At 44.3% G+C, this 22,022-nt stretch overlaps 3 protein-coding genes across 3 annotated transcripts; all 3 read right to left on the reverse strand.

Moving 5' to 3' along the window:
• LOC125751301 (leucine-rich repeat-containing protein 10B-like) lies at positions 1-3,098 on the reverse strand. Its single transcript, XM_049029946.1, has one exon. It carries the CDS (start codon positions 2,126-2,128, stop codon positions 1,082-1,084), a length of 1,047 nt encoding a protein of 348 aa, XP_048885903.1. The 5' UTR covers positions 2,129-3,098; the 3' UTR covers positions 1-1,081.
• Positions 3,099-4,436: 1,338 nt separating this feature from the next.
• On the reverse strand, positions 4,437-16,659 carry LOC125751300 (leucine-rich repeat-containing protein 10B-like). Its single transcript, XM_049029945.1, has 2 exons — positions 15,949-16,659; positions 4,437-7,568 (listed from the first exon to the last, which is right to left on the reverse strand). The coding sequence occupies exon 2, from the start codon at positions 7,355-7,357 to the stop codon at positions 6,167-6,169; it is 1,191 nt and encodes a 396-aa protein (XP_048885902.1). The 5' UTR covers positions 7,358-7,568; positions 15,949-16,659; the 3' UTR covers positions 4,437-6,166.
• Positions 14,532-15,955, reverse strand: LOC125704117 (leucine-rich repeat-containing protein 10B-like). Its single transcript, XM_048969446.1, has one exon. The coding sequence runs from the start codon at positions 15,744-15,746 to the stop codon at positions 14,532-14,534; it is 1,215 nt and encodes a 404-aa protein (XP_048825403.1). The 5' UTR covers positions 15,747-15,955.
• Positions 16,660-22,022: the final 5,363 nt, after the last annotated feature.

The raw sequence follows: 22,022 nt of genomic DNA on the forward strand, positions 1-22,022 counted from the left end.
GTAAACAGAATGCAGCATATGTTTTGGTGCATACTTGATCCATAAAGCAAACACGAATAAAACCTCTCTGTAACGTATATAACATATTATACTTCTGATACAATGCAAAAGCACTATTTCCAAAAATTCTAGCTTAGCTTCTAAGACTTATGCCAGATGTTGCTTCTTCTATCCATCCACCTTCCAACCTCTTAGCTGCAACAGGTCACAGGGAACCTACCCCAAGGAGCACATACACACACTCACAGGATCACACACTCCGAGAGCTTTAAAGACACACTTTGCCTAACTACATGTGTTTAGAGAGATTTATTGGAGTTGCATTAGTCTGACATAAAGGCGTGTGATGGATTACTGCACCACGAGCGCACAGGTCAGAGACGGAAACGCTGAAGCGGTTTGAGCCAATAGATGACAGCAGAAAACGTCACTTCAGCAATTATTTAATGAGAAGAGATTAAATGTGTTTCTGTGGTGTTTCTGTACACACGTCACACTAAACACTCATACCGTGTGGTAACCAGAATAGATGAATCATTGACACAGTCAAGCCTATGTCTATGTCACGTCACACACACAAACACACACTCACACATCTCTAACTTTCTGTTGTCACGCCCTGCTCTTCGCTCCCAACTCACCCACATCTGTAAAGTGTGCAGCATGTGCATATTCACATTCAAGCTGGATAATCTCTGGACGCAAGAAGTTCCCAGCATCTGCTCAGGGACCGGGAAGGAGTTGCATCCTTAGCTGTGCTCCCCGGCGATAGAGACCATCGCCATGCTCATGTGCCAGTGGCAAGTGAACTCCAATACACCAAGTCAGAAATAATAATGTCAATAATAATTGCTGGGTATTATGGTCCTGATTTTGTATTTTTATGTTCTGGAACGTCTATTGTCCCTAGGAGGGCGGGGGGCAGAGGGTTATGTCCCACATAAGCATCTATGGTTCCTCACCATCCATCTCCAGTTTTGTCTGCCAAATCGAACCCTGACAGGGGCTTTGCTTATACTTACGTACTCCCTCCCACCCTTCTCACACAGTAACACTGCCTGCATCCCCTCTACTTGATAATTCATTGGCCCTCTCTACCATCTAGCCCCACCCCATTCACCATCCCATCAGCCACGCCATTGGGCTGGCGATCGGGGGAGGTGCCCGGCTCCTGCTCCGGCTCTTGCTCCGGTGCCAAGGTAGACAACTGTGTTGGCCCTTTGAGCCTTATCTTGAGTAGCAACTTGGCCTCCATTTCAGCGTGCCTTGCAGCTTCTTCTTCAGCACCCTGTCTCTCTTCTTCCAACTTCTGTTCCCTTGCATCCCTGAGATCAGCTGCCCCCGGTCCCACCAGCATCACCTCATCAAGCACTTTGGGGGGGACCTTGACAGGATTTAGATCATATGCGAACAGACGCAGGGCAGGCAAGTGGTCTAGATCAGGTAAGGAAGGGATCTGATTCCGGTCCAAGTCCAGGACCTCCAGGTACTCCATGCGCGTCAGCACTTTCGGGAACTTGCTGAAGCGGTTGCCATAGAGCCAGAGGCCCTGTAGCTGTTCCATGCGCCACAGATTGTTGGGCAGATCCCTTATCATATTGTCTCCCAGCTGCAGTGAGCTAAGGTTGGGCAATTTCATGAGGAGCCGGGGGAAATGCTGGAAGTAGTTACCGTCCAACCAGAGGCAGCGCAGGTTCTCTAAGTTGCACAACTCTACAGGCACAGTCAGGAGCTTGTTGTTGCTCAGGTAGAGGTGGGTGAGGTTTACCAGCTCGCACACTACTAACGGTATATCGTCAAATTTGTTCTGGTCGAGACCCAGGACACGCAACCTTTCCAGCTGGGCAAAGGCATTTGGTAGCTTCTGTAAACGGTTGTTAGAGAGGAACAGCTTCTCCAGTTGCGTTAGTGAGCAGATGCGGGTCGGCAGATTGCTCAGGCCTAGGAAGGTCAGCCCTAGCATTGATTCCCGAGATTCAACACTATCCTCCACCTGTGGTGGCAGTTCCTGGTCATAATATGGCTCATCCTCCTCTTTTTTCTTTTGCTCTGCCCCCTCCTCAACCTCCTCTGCCACCGCACCACCCTCTCCCCCTTCAGCGGCCTCCTTCTTAGATGAGTTGCCCATATTCTCTCCCTGCGTCTTTCCTCCCCTCCCCTGTCAGCACTGGGACACAATCAGACAGCAGGACGGCGCTGGGGCTCCGCTGCCCTTCACTGCAGCCACGCTCAGCTGGGGGGGTAACCCGGCCACAAAGCAGGTGGCCAACGGGGGCATGGTGGCTGCAGCACTTAGGATGTTCACATTTTCAGGCCCCTCATTAGTACACACGTAAAACCTCAGGGACAATTCCAGCTCACGTTTTCTGCGCGACTTTAACTGTGATGTAGTTCACGGTCAGCTCTATGCTGGTTTTTCTTCTGTCTCCAATGAACATGCACCTACCCAGGTACATATAATGTCGGCAAGAACAAGTATAATAATAATAAGATCAAATCGACTTTCTCACAAACCCAATATATTCGCCAGTTACCCTTGTCCTCCACCAAGCGGGGGCTGGCGGGTTGTAGGGAGTTTGTTTTTAAAGCGCGGCAGCTCCGAGATTTGCTTTCTACTTCAAGTCCCCGGTGTGGCGCCGGCAGCCCGTCCAGCTGTTTTACTTTATATTCCAGTTTTTGCTTCGTACAAGCTATTTTTGCAAACTTATCGTAAGATATTTCAGCTTCAGCGTCGCTTTATCATTTCCAGAAAAGCTTCTCAGACATCTAACCGGACTGCCCGAAACTCACCAAAAGAAATCCGCGGCTCACGCCCCCCGACGTGCAGCTTGCAGCCCCCTAGTGCGACCTGACAGCAAACTTAAACAGTTCAGCAAAAAGTCCGCGATTTCCAGTCCGCTTCTGCCGTAAATGTGCTCAAATGGCTCTGTGCGTAGCGATTTCTGCCAGCAATCTTTAATTATGTCTTGATTTTGCTTGCTTTTTTATTTTCCCGTTTTATGGTTTGACATAAAACGTCATTCGGGACCACAGCAGATGCCGGAGGACAGTCCCGTCCCAGTCGGACTACCCGTACCGCTCTGTTTCACTTTCTGTCGACCTCTCGGTTTTTGGGTTTGCGTAAAGCGTTGCTTAGGACAGGCTCCCCCCCAGCAACCAGAGCAGGGAAACAGGAGTCAGTGCGATCACATGGCAGAGGAAGAGACCGGTAGAGGTGAGCAACTGGGGATAACAGACAGGGGATACGTTGTATGTGCTAGTAGAGAACATTCAGTTTCCGTAAAATGTCAAAAAACTACCCGCGTTTTTACAACATCCTGTTTATTTTGTCGAGCATAGTTTATAGTTTTAATCAAACAGTATTAGTTATGATTGTCTGCAATGTTAAAACATCACTCACAGCTATGAAAAAAAAACAATATTTCGTTTAATTCATTTTTTGCTTTTATTAACAGCACTACATTGCTGTTGTTCTAAGTAGACTTGATCAATAAAGCTTTATGGGTAAAGTCTGCTGTTGTTCTTAACCTGCTGTTCGAAACCCGTCTCATTCTAGCTGATGTTGCCCTCTGGTGACAATTAAAGTGTTTACAGTGCCGTGACAAAGGAGACGCACAGACACATACTGCGGCTCCCACGCTAGGGACGCTATCTGCTCTGTCGTGAATGGCATACATTGCCAGGTTTGGGGGATATGTTTGAGTGATATGTATCTTGTATGATATGTAGTGATATGTAAAGTCTGGCATAAAGTCACAAATCTATAAAGAACAGGTAACAGCTGGGAGTTAACGACTGGGAGATAAAAATTCACAGATGAGAGCTGAACTCCAGGAAGAGTTAAAGATTATACGCTTTCTGTAACACCCCAAACACACCGAATGTACATTTGAGGACTTTCGGTTGTCACACAGATGCATGCATGTGTGTCCACGCACACACACGCACACGCACACACACACACGTAGGGTATACCTATCCTTATGAGGCCCGCTCATTCACTTCTAATGGAAAAATGCTAACACTAACTATGACAACCTTAACCCCCACCCTGCCCTAACCATAACCATAAGTAACCAAGCAAAATGCGAGTTTTTATATTTTTAGCTTTTTCACTGGAGTCACAGATTTTTTATAAAACTGATTTTCCTTGTCCCCATAAGGTAAGAAAAAGGAGTATTCATCACGTTTTGGGGACATTTAGTTCCCAGAATGTCAGGTAATACTGGGTCACCCACCCACACACACACATACATATATGTATGCAGAGTCAAATTCTAAACTGATTCCCAAATTGTCCTTTTTGTGACTTTATCTTCATGAATGTCTTAATCTCTTTGGTTTTAAATGCATATATTAAGTTGTCTAACTAAGTAGCTCCTCAGAGATTGGTGCCCAAGGCAGCCGCCTTTGGCGCCTCTAGGATTGACCGGCCCTTATACCCATTTTAGCAGTTTAATAAAGCTCTACAAATCACACATATCACTAACTCACAAAAAAATAGCTTGAAGATCCACACAGGCCACTGACTCTACAAACCAACCCTAAGATTTATACAGATCACTAGTTCCATGTTTAAAATCCCTGCAAGATCCCTAAGAACACTGCTCAACCAATGACAAAGAACAGCAAAGACTTCATGATTCTATCTCTGGTATACCCTAATTCTACTCTCCATTCATTTTCCCCAAAAGTGTGTCATAATTTTGTTCTGTACTTCCTGTGGGAAGTACAGGACAAGGACATTTTCAGAAGAAACCAGAAGGGGGAGCACTCACCCTTGCACTAGTCACTAATTACTGAACACCACCCTTGAGCTACACTCCTTTGCCTAATTTTGACAATAAAACACAAAATTGATTTTCTTCACTGATGTGAAAAATCACGGAGATTGAATTTAATTTACATTTTATGCTTGCTTTGCGTTGTTACATGGGGCTCATAACAGTGTAATTTACAGTTTAAAATGTGTGCCAACAATGGAACACATATTCACCACCGATAATATTTATGTCCATTAACAAAATACCAACAGGGAGTGTAGCGGTATTTATATCAGTTGATAAAATAATTCAAGGTGTTATGTCAGAGTTGTTAATCTGTGTGGGAAAAGGGAAAGTGATTTAATCTTTGTCTACTAGCAAAATCATCTCTGAATATTCACCAGTATTACTTGCACTGTGTGGTTCTTGGTGGCAGGTGCCACTGGACACACAGTCAGCACTGATCATAGACTCCTATAGGTGCAGTGGCTGCTGACATCCTGTAGATACTGATGTCTTCAGCCTTTTGGTTCATGGAAGGTTCTGGATACAGCTATAAGCAGTGGAGACAGAATGGGAAAGTGCAGGCTGACGTGAGTCTAAAGAGATTCAGCAGCACGTGAAGGAAGGCCAGAGGACAGGTAACTGGACACTGGTTCAGAAATGAAGGGCCAAGCGAATTGTTTGTGAGTAGTAAAGAACAATTCTCAGCGTTCTGATGGCTGTGGTTACGTGGTGCAAAAGGGGGGGCTGTCTTTGGAGAGTGACCGCCACTGTCCCAGCTTCCTCAGAGGCAGAAGCGGCTGTACCCTCAGCACATTGGGAGGAAGTGGGGAAGTGGACAGGAATGCAAAGGAGCTTCAGGTGACATACATGCAGAGATCTGCACAAACCATTGACAGCATCAAGCCTATGTCTATGTTATACCATGCACACAAACACACACTTGCACATCTCTGGCATTCTATTACAAGTCCTGGCCTTCACTCCCAACTCTCCCACATCTGTAATGTGTGCAACGTGTGCATATTCACATCTATGCTAAATAAATAGCGGTCAAATCCTCCAGATATAAGAAATGCAGCTCTCCCAGCATCCGCTCGGGTCCCAGGAAGGAGTTGCATCCTTAACTGGGCTTCCCGGTGATAATGACCATCACCATGTCCATATCCAAGTGACAACTGAACTCCAGAAAACCAAACCAAAAATAATTATGTCAATAATGATAAACAAATAGCTTTGCTTGGCATTATGTTTTGTCGTGATTTTGTAATTTGATGCTTTGGGCCTTTTATCATCCCCGGAGGTTGGGGGGGGATTTAAGTCCCTCAATAGCTCGTCTCAGGTTCTCCAGCCTTGTTTGCCAAGTCAAACCCCGATTCGCTAACAGCTCTTGCTCATGCTTATTCCCTGCCACCCTCATCATATAGTAACTCCTCCTGCTCCCCCTCCCCCTGATAATCCATTGGCCCTTCTCCTCCATCTAGCCCCACCCCTTCCACCATCCCATCAGTTATGCCATTGCTTCGCCGGTCAGAGGAGGTGGAATTTTTCAGGATTCCGTGTATGACCGGCTCCTGCTCCAGCTCCTGCTCTGGCTCCTGCTCTGGTGCCAAGGTGGACAGCTTTGGTGGCCCTTTGAGCCTTATCTTGAGGAACATCTTGGCTTTTATTTCGGCCTGTTTCATGGCTTCCACTCCAGCAGCCTTTCTCTCTTTTTCCAACTTCCGTTTCCTTGCATCCCTGAGATCACCTGCCCCCGCTCCCACCAGCACCACCCCTTCACGCACTTTAGGGGGGACCTTGACAGGATTTTGATCGTAGGAGAACATGTGCAGGGCAGGCAGGTGGTCTAGGTCGGGCAAAGAGTTCATCTTATTATGGTCCATGTCCAGTGATTCCAGGTACTCCATGCGCGTCAGCACTTTCGGGAACTTGCTGAAGCGGTTGCCATAGAGAAAGAGGCCCCGTAGCCGTTCCATGCGCCACAGATTGTTGGGCAGATCCCTTATCATATTGTCTCCCAGCTGCAGTGAGCTAAGGTTGGGCAATTTCAGGAGGAGCCGGGGGAAATTCAGGAAGTAGTTACCATCCAACCAGAGGCAGCGCAGGTTCTGCAGGTTGACCATCTCCACAGGCAAGGTCATGAGTTTGTTGTTGCTCACGTAGAGGTGGGTGAGATTGACCAGCTCGCACACGACCACTGGCAGATCATCCATTTTGTTCTGATCGAGCGCCAGCAGGCGTAATCCTTGCAGCTGGGCCAGGCTCTTCGGCAAAGTCTGCAGGCAGTTATTACCTAGGAACAGCTTCTCCAGGTATGTTAGCGAGCAGATGCGAGTTGGCAGGTTGGTCATTCTAATGTAGCTCAGGTCCAGGAATGGTACCTCCGATTCAATATTATCCTCTACTCGTGGCGGCAGTTCCAGGTCCCAGTGTGGCTCATCATCCTCTATCTTTTTTACCACTGCCTCCTCCTCTGCCTCTTCCTCTGCCCCCTCCTCTACTGCCTCCTCACCTCCTCCACCCATCTCCTCTTCCACCGCACCACCCTCTCCCCCTTCCGCGGCCTCCTTCTTAGACGAGTTGCCCATGTCCTCTCCCTGCGTCCTTCCTCCCCTCCCCTGTCAGCACCGGGACACAATCAGACAGCAGGACGACGCTGGGGCTCCGCTGCCCTTCACTGCAGCCACGCTCAGCTGGGGGGGTAACCCGGCCACAAACCAGGTGGCCACCGGGGGCATGGTGGCTGCAGCACTCAGGACGTTCACATTTTCAGGCCCCTCATTAGTACACACGTAAAACCTCAGGGACAATTCCAGCTCACGTTTTCTGCACGACTTTAACTGTGATGTAGTTCACGGTCAGCTCTATGCTGGTTTTTCTTCTGTCTTCAATGAACATGCACCTAGCCAGGTACATATAATGTCTGCAAGAACAATTATAATAATAATATGATCGAATCGTCTTCCTCACAAGCCAAATATATCCGCAAGCTCTCTTTGTCCTTCACCAAACGGGGGCTGGCGGATGGGACGCGGTTAATCTTTAAAGCGCGGCAGCTCCGGGATTTGCTTTCACGTAGCCTACTTTAACTCCTCTTTGTTGCGCCGCCAGCCAGTCCCGGTGTTTTATTTTATATCCCACTTCTTGATTCGTACTGGCTACTTTTGCAAATTTAAGATACTTCAATTTCAGCGCCGCATTATAATTTCCAGGACATGTTGTCAGACGTCTAACTGGACTGACCGAAACTCACCAACCGAAATCCGCGGCTCCCGCCCCCCGAGGTGCAGCTTTCAGCCCCCCAGTGCCACCTGGCAGACGGCAAAGTGAAACAGTTCAGCAAAAAGTCCGCGTTTTCCAGTCCGCTTCTGTCGTAAATGCGCTGGAAAAGTCTCTGAGGAAAAACGACTTCTACCCGCAATCTTTAATTTAAATGTTTTGTTCTTGCCTGCTATTTCTCATTTTCCCGTTTTATGGCTTGTCATATAATGCCAGTGGGGACCACAGCAGATGCCGGAGGACAGTCCCGTCCCAGTCGGACTACCCGTACCGCTCTGTTTCACTTTCTGTCGACCTCTCGGTTTTTGGGTTTGCGTAAAGCGTTGCTTAGGACAGGCTCCCCCCCAGCAACCAGAGCAGGGAAACAGGAGTCAGTGCGATCACATGGCAGAGGAAGAGACCGGTAGAGGCGAGCAACTGGGGATAACAGACAGGGGATACGTTGTATGTGCTAGTAGAGAACATTCAGTTTCATTAAAACGCCTACAACCAGATATGGGCAAAAATAAATCGAAATTTATTTTGATACAAAACACCTTAATTGTATGTGTATCAAAAATAAACTGTAAAACGCAGCCACCAACCAAAGTATCAAGATAATTTACGATATTTTGTATATTGAAAATATAAAAATGCATTTCACATACTTCTATTCTATATCAGTCTGTTCCTTCACAAACACACTGACTCAAATGGCCAAGTATAAAGGCAACATTTTTTCACTGCTTAATGAGACACAATGCAAATGTAAATCAAGCAAAACAGTAACTATTCTGAAGAGTCTTAAATACAACTCTGGAAAAAATTGAGACCACTACATATTATAAAAATATCTGCATTTTTGAATCCAGGTTTAATGCTGGTTCTGCTAGCAGAAACCTACACTGCGACAAAGGTGGCAATTTCAAGTCCAGAAAGTAACAATCCAGACCATGATTTACTTTCAGCCAACCAGTTGAACATAAAGAGTTGCAGTCACAGTGTTCTCAACTGGTTTGTTTGAAAGTAAATCATGGTCTGGATTTTTACTTTCTGGACTTGAAATTGCCACCTCTGCACTGCGAAGCAGACTGCTTCCAGGCTCAAAATATCTAAGAATGCAATACACAAGAACAAGGTGAAGCAGGAGACACTGGGAACAACAAAACACAAGCCAGGTGTCATCAAAAAGCCACGACTTTCTAATGCCAGCAGTGGCTGATGAATCGGAGGATGACATCAAGTGACCTTCAAAAGGAATGAGAAACATTTAGTGGGGTAAAGTGCACTGCTAGGACATTGTTAATGGGTTCCTAGAAGGAGGAGAAAAAGACCCAAAAAGCAAGGAAGAAGCCCTTCATTAATGAGAAGCAGAGAGGAACCATGCTGCAGTTTGCAAAACAATGTATATTTTACACAGACACATAATCATAAATTGAAAAATGAGTGAAACTGAAAATTTTGCTGTAGTATCTTCATTTTTTTCCTTGAATTGTATATTCTCTAAGCCTAAGAATATCAAAATCAACAAGATTTGTTTTGTTTTTTTGTAACTTAATTGACAAATTTATTTCCCTTTTTGCACCACCGATGCAAATAACTCAAAACACCAAAATTTAAAACAATAGTGATCCAGCAGCTAACGTTGCTTGGATCCTTAAAAGTTAAAAATGACAAACAAAATTTAAGCACTTCACTCAGCAACATCTTACAAATGTTAAACATGAATAGGCCTGAATGGAGTTTGTAAGTCTAGTAAGTTGTGATCAGCTGTTGGATCTATTGACTGACGTTCATTAACACGTCTGAGAAAGCTAAACTTCCGCCTTGTGCACTTGCCTTGTGCACTGGGGCACAGTCATGCTGGAACAGAAAAGGGTCTTCCCCAAACTATCCCCACAAAATTGGAAGCACAGAATTGTCCACAATGTCTTGGTATGCATGATGTGCCCCAGTGCACAAAGAAAGATTCATAATGACACGGTTGCGTGAATTTGGATTGGAAGAACTTTATTGGTTCACACTGAACCCTGATCTCAAGCCCTTCGAACAGCTTTGGGAACTAGAATGGAGACTGCGAACCAGGCCTTCACATCCAACATCAGGGTCTGACCTCAGAAATGCTCTTCTGGATGAATGAGCAAAAAATTCCCACAAACACACTTCAAAATCTTGTGGAAAGCTTTTCCAGAAACTGACTGTTATACCTGCAAAGGGGGGGACCAACTCCATATTAATGCCTATGGATTTAGAATGGGATGTTATTAAAGTTCACGTGTGTCAAATACAAATTACAAAATAACATTTTGTATTTAAAATAAAATTCATTTATCAAAAATATTGCCCATCCCTCCCTACAACTGCCCACATTTTTATGAATTTGGTCCAGAATAGTTTATTTCTTTAATAAAACAGTATTAGTTATAATTACCTGCAAGCTTAAAACACTGTTCACAGTTATGATAAAAAAAAAACTATATTATGTTTATTTCTTACTTTTAGTTTTACAGATTTTTAGTTGCTTTTAAATAAAAAATATCGATGTCTCATTTTACCTGGTGAAACTTCACTCTCAGTAGAAAGAAAATAAACAATTCACGGTGCCCTGACAAATGAGACATATAGGGAGGTTCCATTGTTCCTATGTTAGGGATGCCTTCTGCATTGTCTTTAACGATATTCATTTTCAGGTTTCAGGGAAGGGTGCGTATGATAGGCATCCCGTGAAGTCTAGCATGAAGTGACAATTCTATAAAGGACGGATAACAGCTGGGAGACAAAGGCTGGGGGCGTGGCAGAATTCATAGATGAGAACTGAACGATGCTAAGAGTTAAAGGTTATACGTCTTCTGTAACACCCCGAACACGCCCAGCGTACATTTGAGGACTTGCGGCTAGTCACACCGATGTATGTACCCACGCGCACACACACACACACACACACACACACACGCACGCACACACACACGTACACACACACACGTACACACACACAAACGCATTCCTTTTGTGACCTTATTGTCTTCTTCTCTTACAATGCAGACTCTTTTATGCAAAGTGATGCACATTTTTGGAGAAAGCAGGGTCAGACAGTTGCTGGAGCAAAGAGTCTTTCTGATAGGCCCACTCTGCCCACAATGGGATTTGAACTGGTATCATTCTGATAGCAGGCACAGCAACCTAACCCGCTAGCAACCTAACCCCCCGGATTCTCAATCATGTGGTCTTCCAGTAAAACAGCAAAAGCCTTGAAAAATGTTCTTACAAGTAGAAAAGAAGCACACAAATAATGTATGCATTTATACAGGGTAATGCACTTGCTGGGTGGGTAATTGCTTTAATCATTTAATGGACACTGAAATATGGTTTCAGTCTTTTATCTGGTCATTCTCTCTTGCTTCTAAGCCAAATCAGCATTTCTGAAAACAGCCCAAAAAGATTAATCTTAAGATAAAACCATGTTAAATATCACAATGAGGATTTATCATGGGAACAATCCAATAACAATGAAAGTATTATGTGGAAATTAATATTTTCTTTGTAGCAGGAAAGCTAATTGTAGGTAATTTGTCCCACTGTAAATTGTGATTCCTTCCTCATGCAGAAACTTCTTCAGCTTAGTTAAAGAATATTGTCACCCCAATCTGTTGCACTAAGTTGACTTACTAACTGTATTCTTCTCACACACTTTTTCTTAACAAATTCATTTGTACTTTCTAAAAGCTTATTAAATATCTAAGAATCACACAGATTGACTCAAGAATTACAGCTCTCAGATCCACACAGACTGCTAAGAACCAGCTCTAAGATTCACACAGATCACTGAGTACTAGGGGTGTGACGGTACACAAAATTAACGAATCAGAACAAACCTCGGTTTAGCATTCACGGTTCAGTGCTATTTCAGCACAACAGGGAAAATGATTTATTATTAAAACTGCAAACACAATTAGGAACAGATGTAAACCAAAGGTAATGCGTCAATCAGTGTGTCTGAAAAACAAAACCTGAGACGCTTATTTGTGCATTTTAAAACTATATATATATATATATATATATATATATATATATATATATATATATATGATAACACTGGAACAATCCCATTTAACTAAATCCCTTCTAAATTTTGTCCTATACTTCCTGTGTGAAAGCATGAAAAGTACATTTTCAGAAGAAACCAGAAGGGGGAGCACTCACCCTTGCACTAGTCACTAATTACTGAACACCACCCTTGAGCTACACCCCTTTTTGTAATTAATTAATTTTGATATGAAAACACAAAATTAATTTTCTTCAGTGATGTGAGACATCAAGGAGATAGAATTTAATTTACATTTTATGCTTGCTTTGCGTTGTTACATGGGGCTCATAACAGTGCAATTTACAGTTGAAAATGTGTGCCAACAGTGGAACACATATTCACCACCGATAATATTTATGTCCATTAACAAAATACCAACAGGGAGTGTAGCGGTATTTATATCAGTTGATAAAATAATTCAAGGTGTTATGTCAGAGTTTTTATTCTGTGTGGGAAAAGGGAAAGTGATTTCATCTTTGTCTACTATAAAAATCATCTCTGAATATTCACCAGTATTACTTGCACTGTGTGGTTCTTGGTGGCAGGTGCTACTGGACACACAGTCAGCACTGATCATAGACTCCTATAGGTGCAGTGGCTGCTGACATCCTGTAGATACTGATGTCTTCAGCCTTTTGGTTCATATACAGCTATAAGCAGTGGAGACAGAATGGGAAAGTGCAGGCTGACGTGAGTCTAAAGAGATTCAGCAGCACGTGAAGGAAGGCCAGAGGACAGGTAACTGGACACTGGTTCAGAAATGAAGGGTCAAGCGAATTGTTTGTGAGTAGTAAAGAACAATTCTCAGCGTTCTGATGGCTGTGGTTACGTGGTGCAAAAGGGGGGGCTGTCTGTGGAGGGTGACCCCCACTGTCCCAGCTTCCTCAGAGGCAGAAGCGGCTGTACCCTCAGCACATTGGGAGGAAGCAGGGAAGTGGACAGGAATGCAAAGGAGCTTCAGGTGAGAGTGTGACATACTTGCAGTGATGTGTCCCAAACCTGTTGAGATTCGGGCACATCAGCTTGAAGGAGACAAATCATCATTATCAGCAGATATAGAATTTACATCCAGCAAAATCAACATTTCAGTGAAATAAATAAAAATTCCCATGATCTTTCCTATAGCATTCCGATAAACAGAGTATCATTAGGAATAGAGATATGCACTGGGGTTTGTGCCCATAGCCTCTGGGACAGGCTCCAGGATGCCCCCAATGACCCTGAATCGGACAAGGGGTTACAGAAAAGGGATGGATGGATGGATTGATGGATGGACATGTACTAGCTTTGCACAATGTTGGAAAAATTAAGATATTTGAAATTTTGTGAGAAATTCTGTGTTATTTATGAAACATAAAAGGAGTGAAAAACATACCAAAAAAACTATAGCCAAATATAACTTGCTATTTCCCGCCAATAGAGTCTGTCGGATAAACAAATCAATGCTGGCAAATCACTTGCTTTTCTTCAGTATCATCTCCACGCCACCTTAAATATTCTTATACTGCAGAAGAAGGATGGGCTTTGGTGACCAGTTCATGTTCGCTTTTCCACTCCTCAGTTATTTTTGCTAATTTCTCAGTGCATCACACTGTTTATGAGTGAGTTCAACAATAAGGATAAAAACGATTATTACCGGCAAAAGCATCGGCAGGAAACTTTAGATTGATTTAAAAAAATATTAGATATTCCTGAAAAGGAATTATCTTTGAAATTGCAGAGCTTTCTGAGTTGTTTCCTCTGACAGAGTAAAAATGTTTTCTTTTTAACGATCTCAGCACAGCTGACTATCACGGTCCTTGCAACATGATAATTATAAGTTCGGATTAACATTTCACATCGTTCAGGCCTAACATGTACATAATAAATGTACTACAAAGGCAAAACTTAGTTACTACGGTGACACTAAAACTGGGAAGTTGAAGTAAGATATTTTGTCATGAGACAAAACAAAGTCTAAGAGACCTGATTTTGGTCATAAAGCAATTTCGATAAAATATGCGATTACAGTGATTTGCTTTTGTATGGCAAAATACTCATAATCTTGTAGCATCCAAAATACATGAATCATGTGTCACACCCCACACACAAACAGCTGCACGTCTCTAGCTCTCGGTTACACGCCCTGCTCTTCGCTCCAAACTCACCCAAGTGTCTAAATAGCGCAGCATATTTACATCCAGGCTGCTCAGGGACCGGGTTGGACTTGCATCCATAACTGTGCTGCCTGGTGATAGTGACCAACGCCATGGCCCATGTGCCAGTGACAAGTGAACTCCAAAAAAACCAAACCAAAAATAATGTCAATAGCGATAAACAAATAGCTGTTGCTGGGCATTATGGTTTTTGCTGATTTTATACTTTGATGTTCTGGGCCTTTTAACATCCCCAGGAGGCCGGTGGGGGGGTCATGTCCCTCACTAACACCTCTCTGGTTCCTCACCTTCCTTCGCCAGCCTTGTCTGCCGAGTCGAACCCTGATACACCAGCGGGTCTTGAATGTACTCCATGCCGTCCTCATACAGCAGCTCCTCCTGCTCCCCATCATATTTCATTCGCCCCGTACCCTCTGCCATCCCATCAGCCACGCTATTGGGCCGCCGGTCAAAGGAGGTGGAGTTCTTCAGGATTCCATGGATGATTGGCTCCTGCTCTTGCTCTGGCCCCATGCCAGATGACACGGTGCCGGACTTCGTGAACATCATCCTGAGAAACGTCTTGTGATCCATCTCAGCCTTCGTCTTGGCCTCCGTTTGGGCTGCCTTCTTCAGATCATCCTTCTTCTTCTGCCTTTTCTCCAGGTATAAATCTGCCCCCCTTCCCACCACCAATGCCTCCTCACGCACAAGAGGGGGATATTTCACCATATTATGGTCGTAGGAGAACAGGCGCAGGGCCGGCATATGATCTAGTTCAGGCAACTTGGTGAGCCTGTTGCTGTCAAAGTCCAGAACCTCTATGGCCTCCATGCGCAGTAGCACATGTGGAAACTTCTTGAAGCGGTTGCCATAGAGCCAGAGACAGCGCAGTGCTGACATGCACCACAGGTCATTCGGCAGCGTCCTCAGCATGTTGTCCCCCAGCTGCAACGCATTCAGGTTGGGCAATTTCATGAGGAGCCGAGGGAAATTCATGAAGTAGTTACCGTCCAACCAGAGGCAGCGCAGTTTGCGCAGGTTGACCATCTCCACAGGCAAGGTCATGAGTTTGTTGTTGCTCACGTAGAGGTGGGTGAGATTGACCAGCTCGCACACGACCACTGGCAGATCATCCATTTTGTTCTGATCGAGCGCCAGCAGGTGTAATCCTTGCAGCTGGGCCAGGCTCTTCGGCAAAGTCTGTAGGCGGTTATTACTCAGGTACAGTTTCACCAGGTATGTTAGTGAGCAGATACGAGTCGGCAGGTTGTACATTCTACAGTAGCTCATGTTCAGAAACATTTCTTTAGCTTCAATATCATCCTCTACCCGTATAGGCAGTTCCTGGTCCCACTGTGGTTCTTCCTCTTCTTTTGATGTATTCTCATCCTCCTCTTCCTCATTCTCTTCTACCCGCATCTCACCCTGTCCGCCCTCCTCTGCCACCCCACCACCCTCTCCCCCTTCAGCGGCCTCCTTCTTAGATGAGTTGCCCATATTCTCTCCCTGCGTCCTTCCTCCCCTCCCCTGTCAGCACTGGGACACAATCAGACAGCAGGACGGCGCTGGGGCTCCGCTGCCCTTCACTGCAGCCACGCTCAGCTGGGGGGGTAACCCGGCCACAAACCAGGTGGCCACCGGGGGCATGGTGGCTGCAGCACTCAGGATGTTCACATTTTCAGGCCCCTCATTGTAAAACCTCAGGGACAATTCCAGCTCACGTTTTCTGCGCGACTTTAACTGTGATGTAGTTCACGGTCAGCTCTATGCTGGTTTTTCTTCTGTCTCCAATGAACATGCACCTACCCAGGTACATATAATGTCGGCAAGAACAAGTATAATAATAATAAGATCAAATCGACTTTCTCACAAACCCAATATATTTACAAGCCCCTCTTATCCTCCACCAAGCGGGGCTGATCGATGGGAGGGAGCTTATTTTTAAAACGCGGCAGATCCGAGATTTTCTTCCATGTACTTTCTCCCATTTGTTTCGCCGGCAGCCAGTCCCGACATTTGATGTTATTTCCTAATTGTTGCTTCGTACAGACTATTTTTCCAAACTTATCTTGAGATATTTCAGCTTCGGCGTCGCTTTATAATTTCCAGAAGAGTTTGCCAGACGTCAAACCGGACTGCCCGAAACTCACCAAAAGAAATCCGCGGCTCACGCCCCCCGACGTGCAGCTTGCAGCCCCCCAGTGTGACTTGGCAGAAGGCAAAGTGAAACTGTTGAAAAAGTCTTCCAGTCCACTTCTCCTGTAAATGTGCTCAACCAGCTACGTGCAAAGCGACTTCTGCTCCTTGTTTTTAATTATGATTTCTTGTTTTTGCTTTTTAATATTTTCCCCCCGTTTATAGTTTGACATATAACGCCAGGTGACGGAGGACTGTCCCGATCGCGTCCCACTCAGTCTCCCGTCCGCTCTGTCGCACTTTCTGCCGACCTCTCTGTTTTTTGGGTTTGCCTAAAGCGTTGCCTATAGGACAGGCTCCCTCCTAGCAACCGGAGCAGGGAAACAGGAATCACTGCGATCACATGGCAGAGGAGAGCAACTGGGGATGACAGAAAGGGGATAGGTTGTATGTAGAGTTGTCACCCGTTCCCAGTTAAAAGGGTATCATATTTTTATTTGCTCCATAATAGTTTACTGCCTTACTCAAATGGCATTATTTATGATTGTATGTATAGTTAAAGCACTGTTCACAGTTGTGGGGGAAAACTATTTTGCTGAATTTATTTATACTTTTTAGAACAATACTCCATTGCTGTTGTTTGAAACAGAAACCATCCTGTCTCATATCTTCTTCCTGATAGGTATCTCAGTACACCCTGCCCTGACAAAGGAGAAATTCATGCAAATACTGAGGTTCCCACCAGTCGGATGGACATACATGTTCTTATCTCATTACCAAGTACAGCAATTTTACTAGGAACAAGGTCTGGTGAGACGTGAGATCTGGTCTTCCACTTCACAACCTGCAATCCTGACCACATCAACAAGGTCAAGGATGAAGAGACATCAGCTTCACAGCAGCTGAACAGAAACTAAAATCAAGGATGTAATTCAAGTGGAGGATGGAGGATACAATCGGACAGGGCATGTTCACTAGCTTCTCCATAACCTGGTTCTTGCGAATGACACATTGCTCATCCAGGGCAACAGGAATAGAGACATTATGCTCAAATAAGTAGAATTCTGATCCTTTAAATGTTTATAAAATATCTGTCTGATGTCATTTATGACCAAAGTTTTTGCGGAGCCCTAGACTTCACTGCTGGTGCCAATGCCACCGGCCTCGGTGTCCCCCTCCACCCCACCATCGGCATCCGAGACAAATGAAATTGTCTTGCTAAGTCGACACCATGTCGCCTAATGGGTTGCCTGGCACTGAGTACAATACATCCAAAGCAGGTCATCTCTGCCAGAAGGAACATTGTTTATGCTTGGAAACATGAGCAGGAGTTTCAGCGATGCTTTCTGCGTCGTCCTGAATGACATTCATTGTCAAGTTTGGGGGATGGGTTTGAGTGACATGTATCATGTCAAGTCTAGCATGAAGTCACAAATCTATAAAGGTCCTGGAACAGCTGGGAGACAAAGGCTGGGGGCGTGGCAGAATTCATAGATGAAAACTGAACGATGCTAAGAGTTAAAGGTTATACGTCTTCTGTAACACCCCGAACACACCCAGTGTACATTTGAGGACTTGCGGCTTGTCACACGAATGTATACGTGCACTCGCAAACACAAACACACAGACAATCACAGACATACACACACAACACAACACAGCACACATACACATATAGGGAGTCACAGTCCTGTTCAAGAATTATTACGCAAAGCAGCATAACCCTTGCACAAAGTAGCATTTTTGTAGCATTTTCTGTGAAGCTATTGCGTAGTACAGATAAGACAATGGGCTTTGTCTTTGTCACGGTTCTGTATTCTCAGTAATTGTCTGTCTGCTTTCATGGTTAATTTACATGATGTCATCATATTGTTGACCTGCAAACTGACACCACACATTGTGCCCGGTAATCTTTAATAAACCTTTCCATGATACAATCAACCCATGCATTCATGAATTTACAGCTCATTCATCGATATTAACAGTGCACTTTTGTGTCCAACTCATCTTTAAAATTCCCATATAACGTATGCTTTTATATAGTTTAATGCACTTACCTATAATTGCTTTAAATCATCTCGTGGACATTGAAATATGGCTTCAAGCTTATATCTGGCCATTCTGGCTGGCTTTGAATTCAAATTCGCATTTATGAAGACAGCCCATAAAGGTCCACCCGAAAGTAAGGTCATGCTAAATATCACCATGACGATGTAGCATGGCAGCAGTCCAATTCCAGTGAAAAAGCTGCATTCAATCACAGTGATAAAATGGTTCAAGGTGTTAAGTCTGAGTTTTAACTCTCTTTAGTCTGAGTCTGAGGGGAAGTGGTTCGGTTTCAAACCATTCTGCTCTGCCATCTCTCTATAATAGTAAAATCAGCTCTGAATTTTTATCAGAATTACTTGCACTGTGTGGTTCTTGGTGGCAGGTGCCACTGGACACACAGTCAGCACTGATCATAGACTCCTATAGGTGCAGTGGCTGCTGACATCCTGTAGATACTGATGTCTTCAGCCTTTTGGTTCATATACAGCTATAAGCAGTGGAGACAGAATGGGAAAGTGCAGGCTGACGTGAGTCTAAAGAGATTCAGCAGCACGTGAAGGAAGGCCAGAGGACAGGTAACTGGACACTGGTTCAGAAATGAAGGGCCAAGCGAATTGTTTGTGAGTAGTAAAGAACAATTCTCAGCATTCTGATGGCTGTGGTTACGTGGTGCAAAAGGGGGGGCTGTCTGTGGAGGGTGACCCCCACTGTCCCAGCTTCCTCAGAGGCAGAAGCGGCTGTACCCTCAGCACATTGGGAATTTAGGCAGTAATGAAAATGAGCTTCAGGTGACAATGTGACACACATGCAGAGAATTATTCCAAGAGAAAACGAGGAATCAAGAAAACATAGATTAACGATTAAATAATGCTTTATCATCTTAACTAGTTTGGCTGAAATTATTTCAGTTATAGGGGGTTTCATAACGGGATGACCTGAAATTCTGATTTCCTTTGGCCATACAAAACATGCAGCTATTTGAATTAGATTGCTCAATTGCCCGCAGTGTGTCACTGAGTGTTTGCCTCGGCTTGCATCCCAAATCAGGGTGTGTCCTGCCCTCTGCCTTATGCAGCCCCAGGATCCAGGCCTGCTCCTCCACCCTGTACTGAATGAGTGCTGTAGAAGATGGTTGGAGAGCTAGATAACCATACTAACTGACTGTGAATACGCACGCATTCCTATGGGCAATTTAGCAAATTCAATTAGCATATTTTCGGACTGTGGGGGGAAACCGGAGTACCCAGAGGGAACCCCACAATGACATGGGGAGAACATGCAAACTCCGCACACATGTGACCCAGGCGGAGACTCGAACATGGGTCCCAGGGGTGTGAGGCAACAGTGCTAACCACTGCCCCCATAGCCTAAACATATGGAAAAAAATTGCAATATATAATTTAGGAGCAAAATAATTGTTAAAACAAACCTGACAGTCAGAATAGTTAGGAAAGTTATCCCACTAATGAGGTTGTGGAATATTACCTCTACAACTTAACTTTATGTTATATGAGAAACCATTGAGACTTACAGAAATATACTCATTATTTCCATCATTCATTTTAGCATGCAAAACGTGGTTGTAGATAGAGAACTAAGCAAGTGACATTTCAAAAAGTAGGAAACCTATTAACCCATCGTTCATAAAGGTTGCCTATCTAGATTCTGAACTGGTAACTTTACAAGAACTAATGTTTTGGAGATTGTGCCTTAGAAACTATTAAATATAAATGGCTTGGATAGACTAGTGGGATGGAAAGTAAATAAGCTTAGGATAGAGTAACAGGCAGATCCATTTAAGCGTTCAAGTAACCAGTCATTAATCTGGCTTAATGGGGTGTGCTAACTGGAGAGTGCAGTGGTGCGGAGTTTTTCTGGAGCTTTTCAGGCATGACACTCCTGCCGTAGCGACAAAGCACTCTGTTTACAGTGCACCTGCCTCTCGCATCACTACCTGGCCATAACTATCGTTTTGAGTTATGAGTCATGCCCATGAAGCATTTTAACTGGAATGAGAGGGAGCGGCGAAAGGGATTTTCAGATGTCTGCAGTTACTACGTGTGATGCCGTTTGTGGGATTACAGCATTGACATCCAATCTATCCATAAAACAAAAAATAAATCATGATGTTTGTAAATAGTAGCTGGTCCGCGTCTGCCTGACACTAAGACGTGCAAATGGGATGAAATGTATCTTTGTGTAGAATTACTGCAAAGCAGACACTTAATCTGTTTAAATGCTGAATATATAATGAACAGAGTAAGACATTGTTTGGTCTTGGTTTTGTTTGATTTTTTTTTTTCAATTTTATTTTAAAACCATTTATTAACCTGTTAGAAATTTGTTTAATAAACTTATACCTGGGTTCAGTTAGACACTCCGCCTTGGACTTTCCCGATCAGCAGTTTTGCTGTCGTCACCTCTCAAGCCCAGACTGCCTCCGGAAACAAGCCCTGAGCTACACGTTACCTCAGGCAGTTGAGCTGCCTGTTTATATTAGCTCTCTGTAAAGGCTTAATGACAAACACTAGCTAAAGTACCACAGGCTGAACAACATGTAAAGGGAGGACGCAGAGTGAAGAGAGAAAAAAGCATCACAGTCACAGGAAGAGGCAGAGCAAGGGAAGGCGGAGGAGGAAGTCTGATGATGAAGGTGTTTAGTATTCTGGGCGATTGGTACAATTTACAGGAAAGCTTAAGAGTGAATATTAAGAGAGCAGAGTTGAGAGAGGCAGGGAGTTCGACTTTTAGCGAGGTTGATAAGCACAAAAACCCGGTAAGAAAGGGGTAATCACACAATGAAACAGAAAAGAGGGTTTGATGGGCCTGAATCAGCTATGTTTGCAGAACGGCGTATTAATGAATAATTAAGTTTATTTTGGTGCCTGACACTTCTCAGCGGAACATGATACCACTGTGGTAATCATCATAGCTCCACATAAACATAAACGTGCATTTTAACCTTCCATTTCATTCTAAACCCACCGATTTCCTCTGAGGCAACAATTTACAATATTTGCAGAAATAGTTACGTTATATTTGAGAAAACGTAAGTGAAAAATCATCGATTTATAGCGCCCTCTTCTGGCGAAGCATGGTGCTAACATTATGTGCACCTCCACTTACATTTATTTATTTATTTATCAGATACTAGTGTCCAAAGTGACAAAGAAGTGGCACATAATACATCGCAAACATACTGCTGTCAAGGAGTCAACTTACGTACAATTGATGCTGGGCTAAGCTTCCAGTGACTGACCATTAACAACTGCATGGTAGCACAGTGGTGCAAGAACGAGCTACAGAAAACAGCACTGAAAAGAACATCAGAAAACAAGAATAGTGCAGGCAGTAATGGCAAGTGAAACTATTCCAACGGAACAGTCTGCAAGGACAGCGAGGTGAGGAAGGTTACCGGCGATGCGCGGATGAGCTTAAGTAGAGCTGTTCCTGTGACTCGGGCTTTTTAGGAACAGATTCTGCCAGAAGGTTTTTCTTAACCAGTTACATTCTAGACTGTAGATGGAGGTTTGACATTACAATGCGTTTCTATGTATTCCATACATCGTCTGCAATGAGCCTGGACCA

Source organism: Brienomyrus brachyistius, chromosome 11 (genome assembly GCF_023856365.1).
Source record: "Brienomyrus brachyistius isolate T26 chromosome 11, BBRACH_0.4, whole genome shotgun sequence".
Taxonomy (NCBI): Eukaryota; Metazoa; Chordata; class Actinopteri; order Osteoglossiformes; family Mormyridae; genus Brienomyrus; species Brienomyrus brachyistius.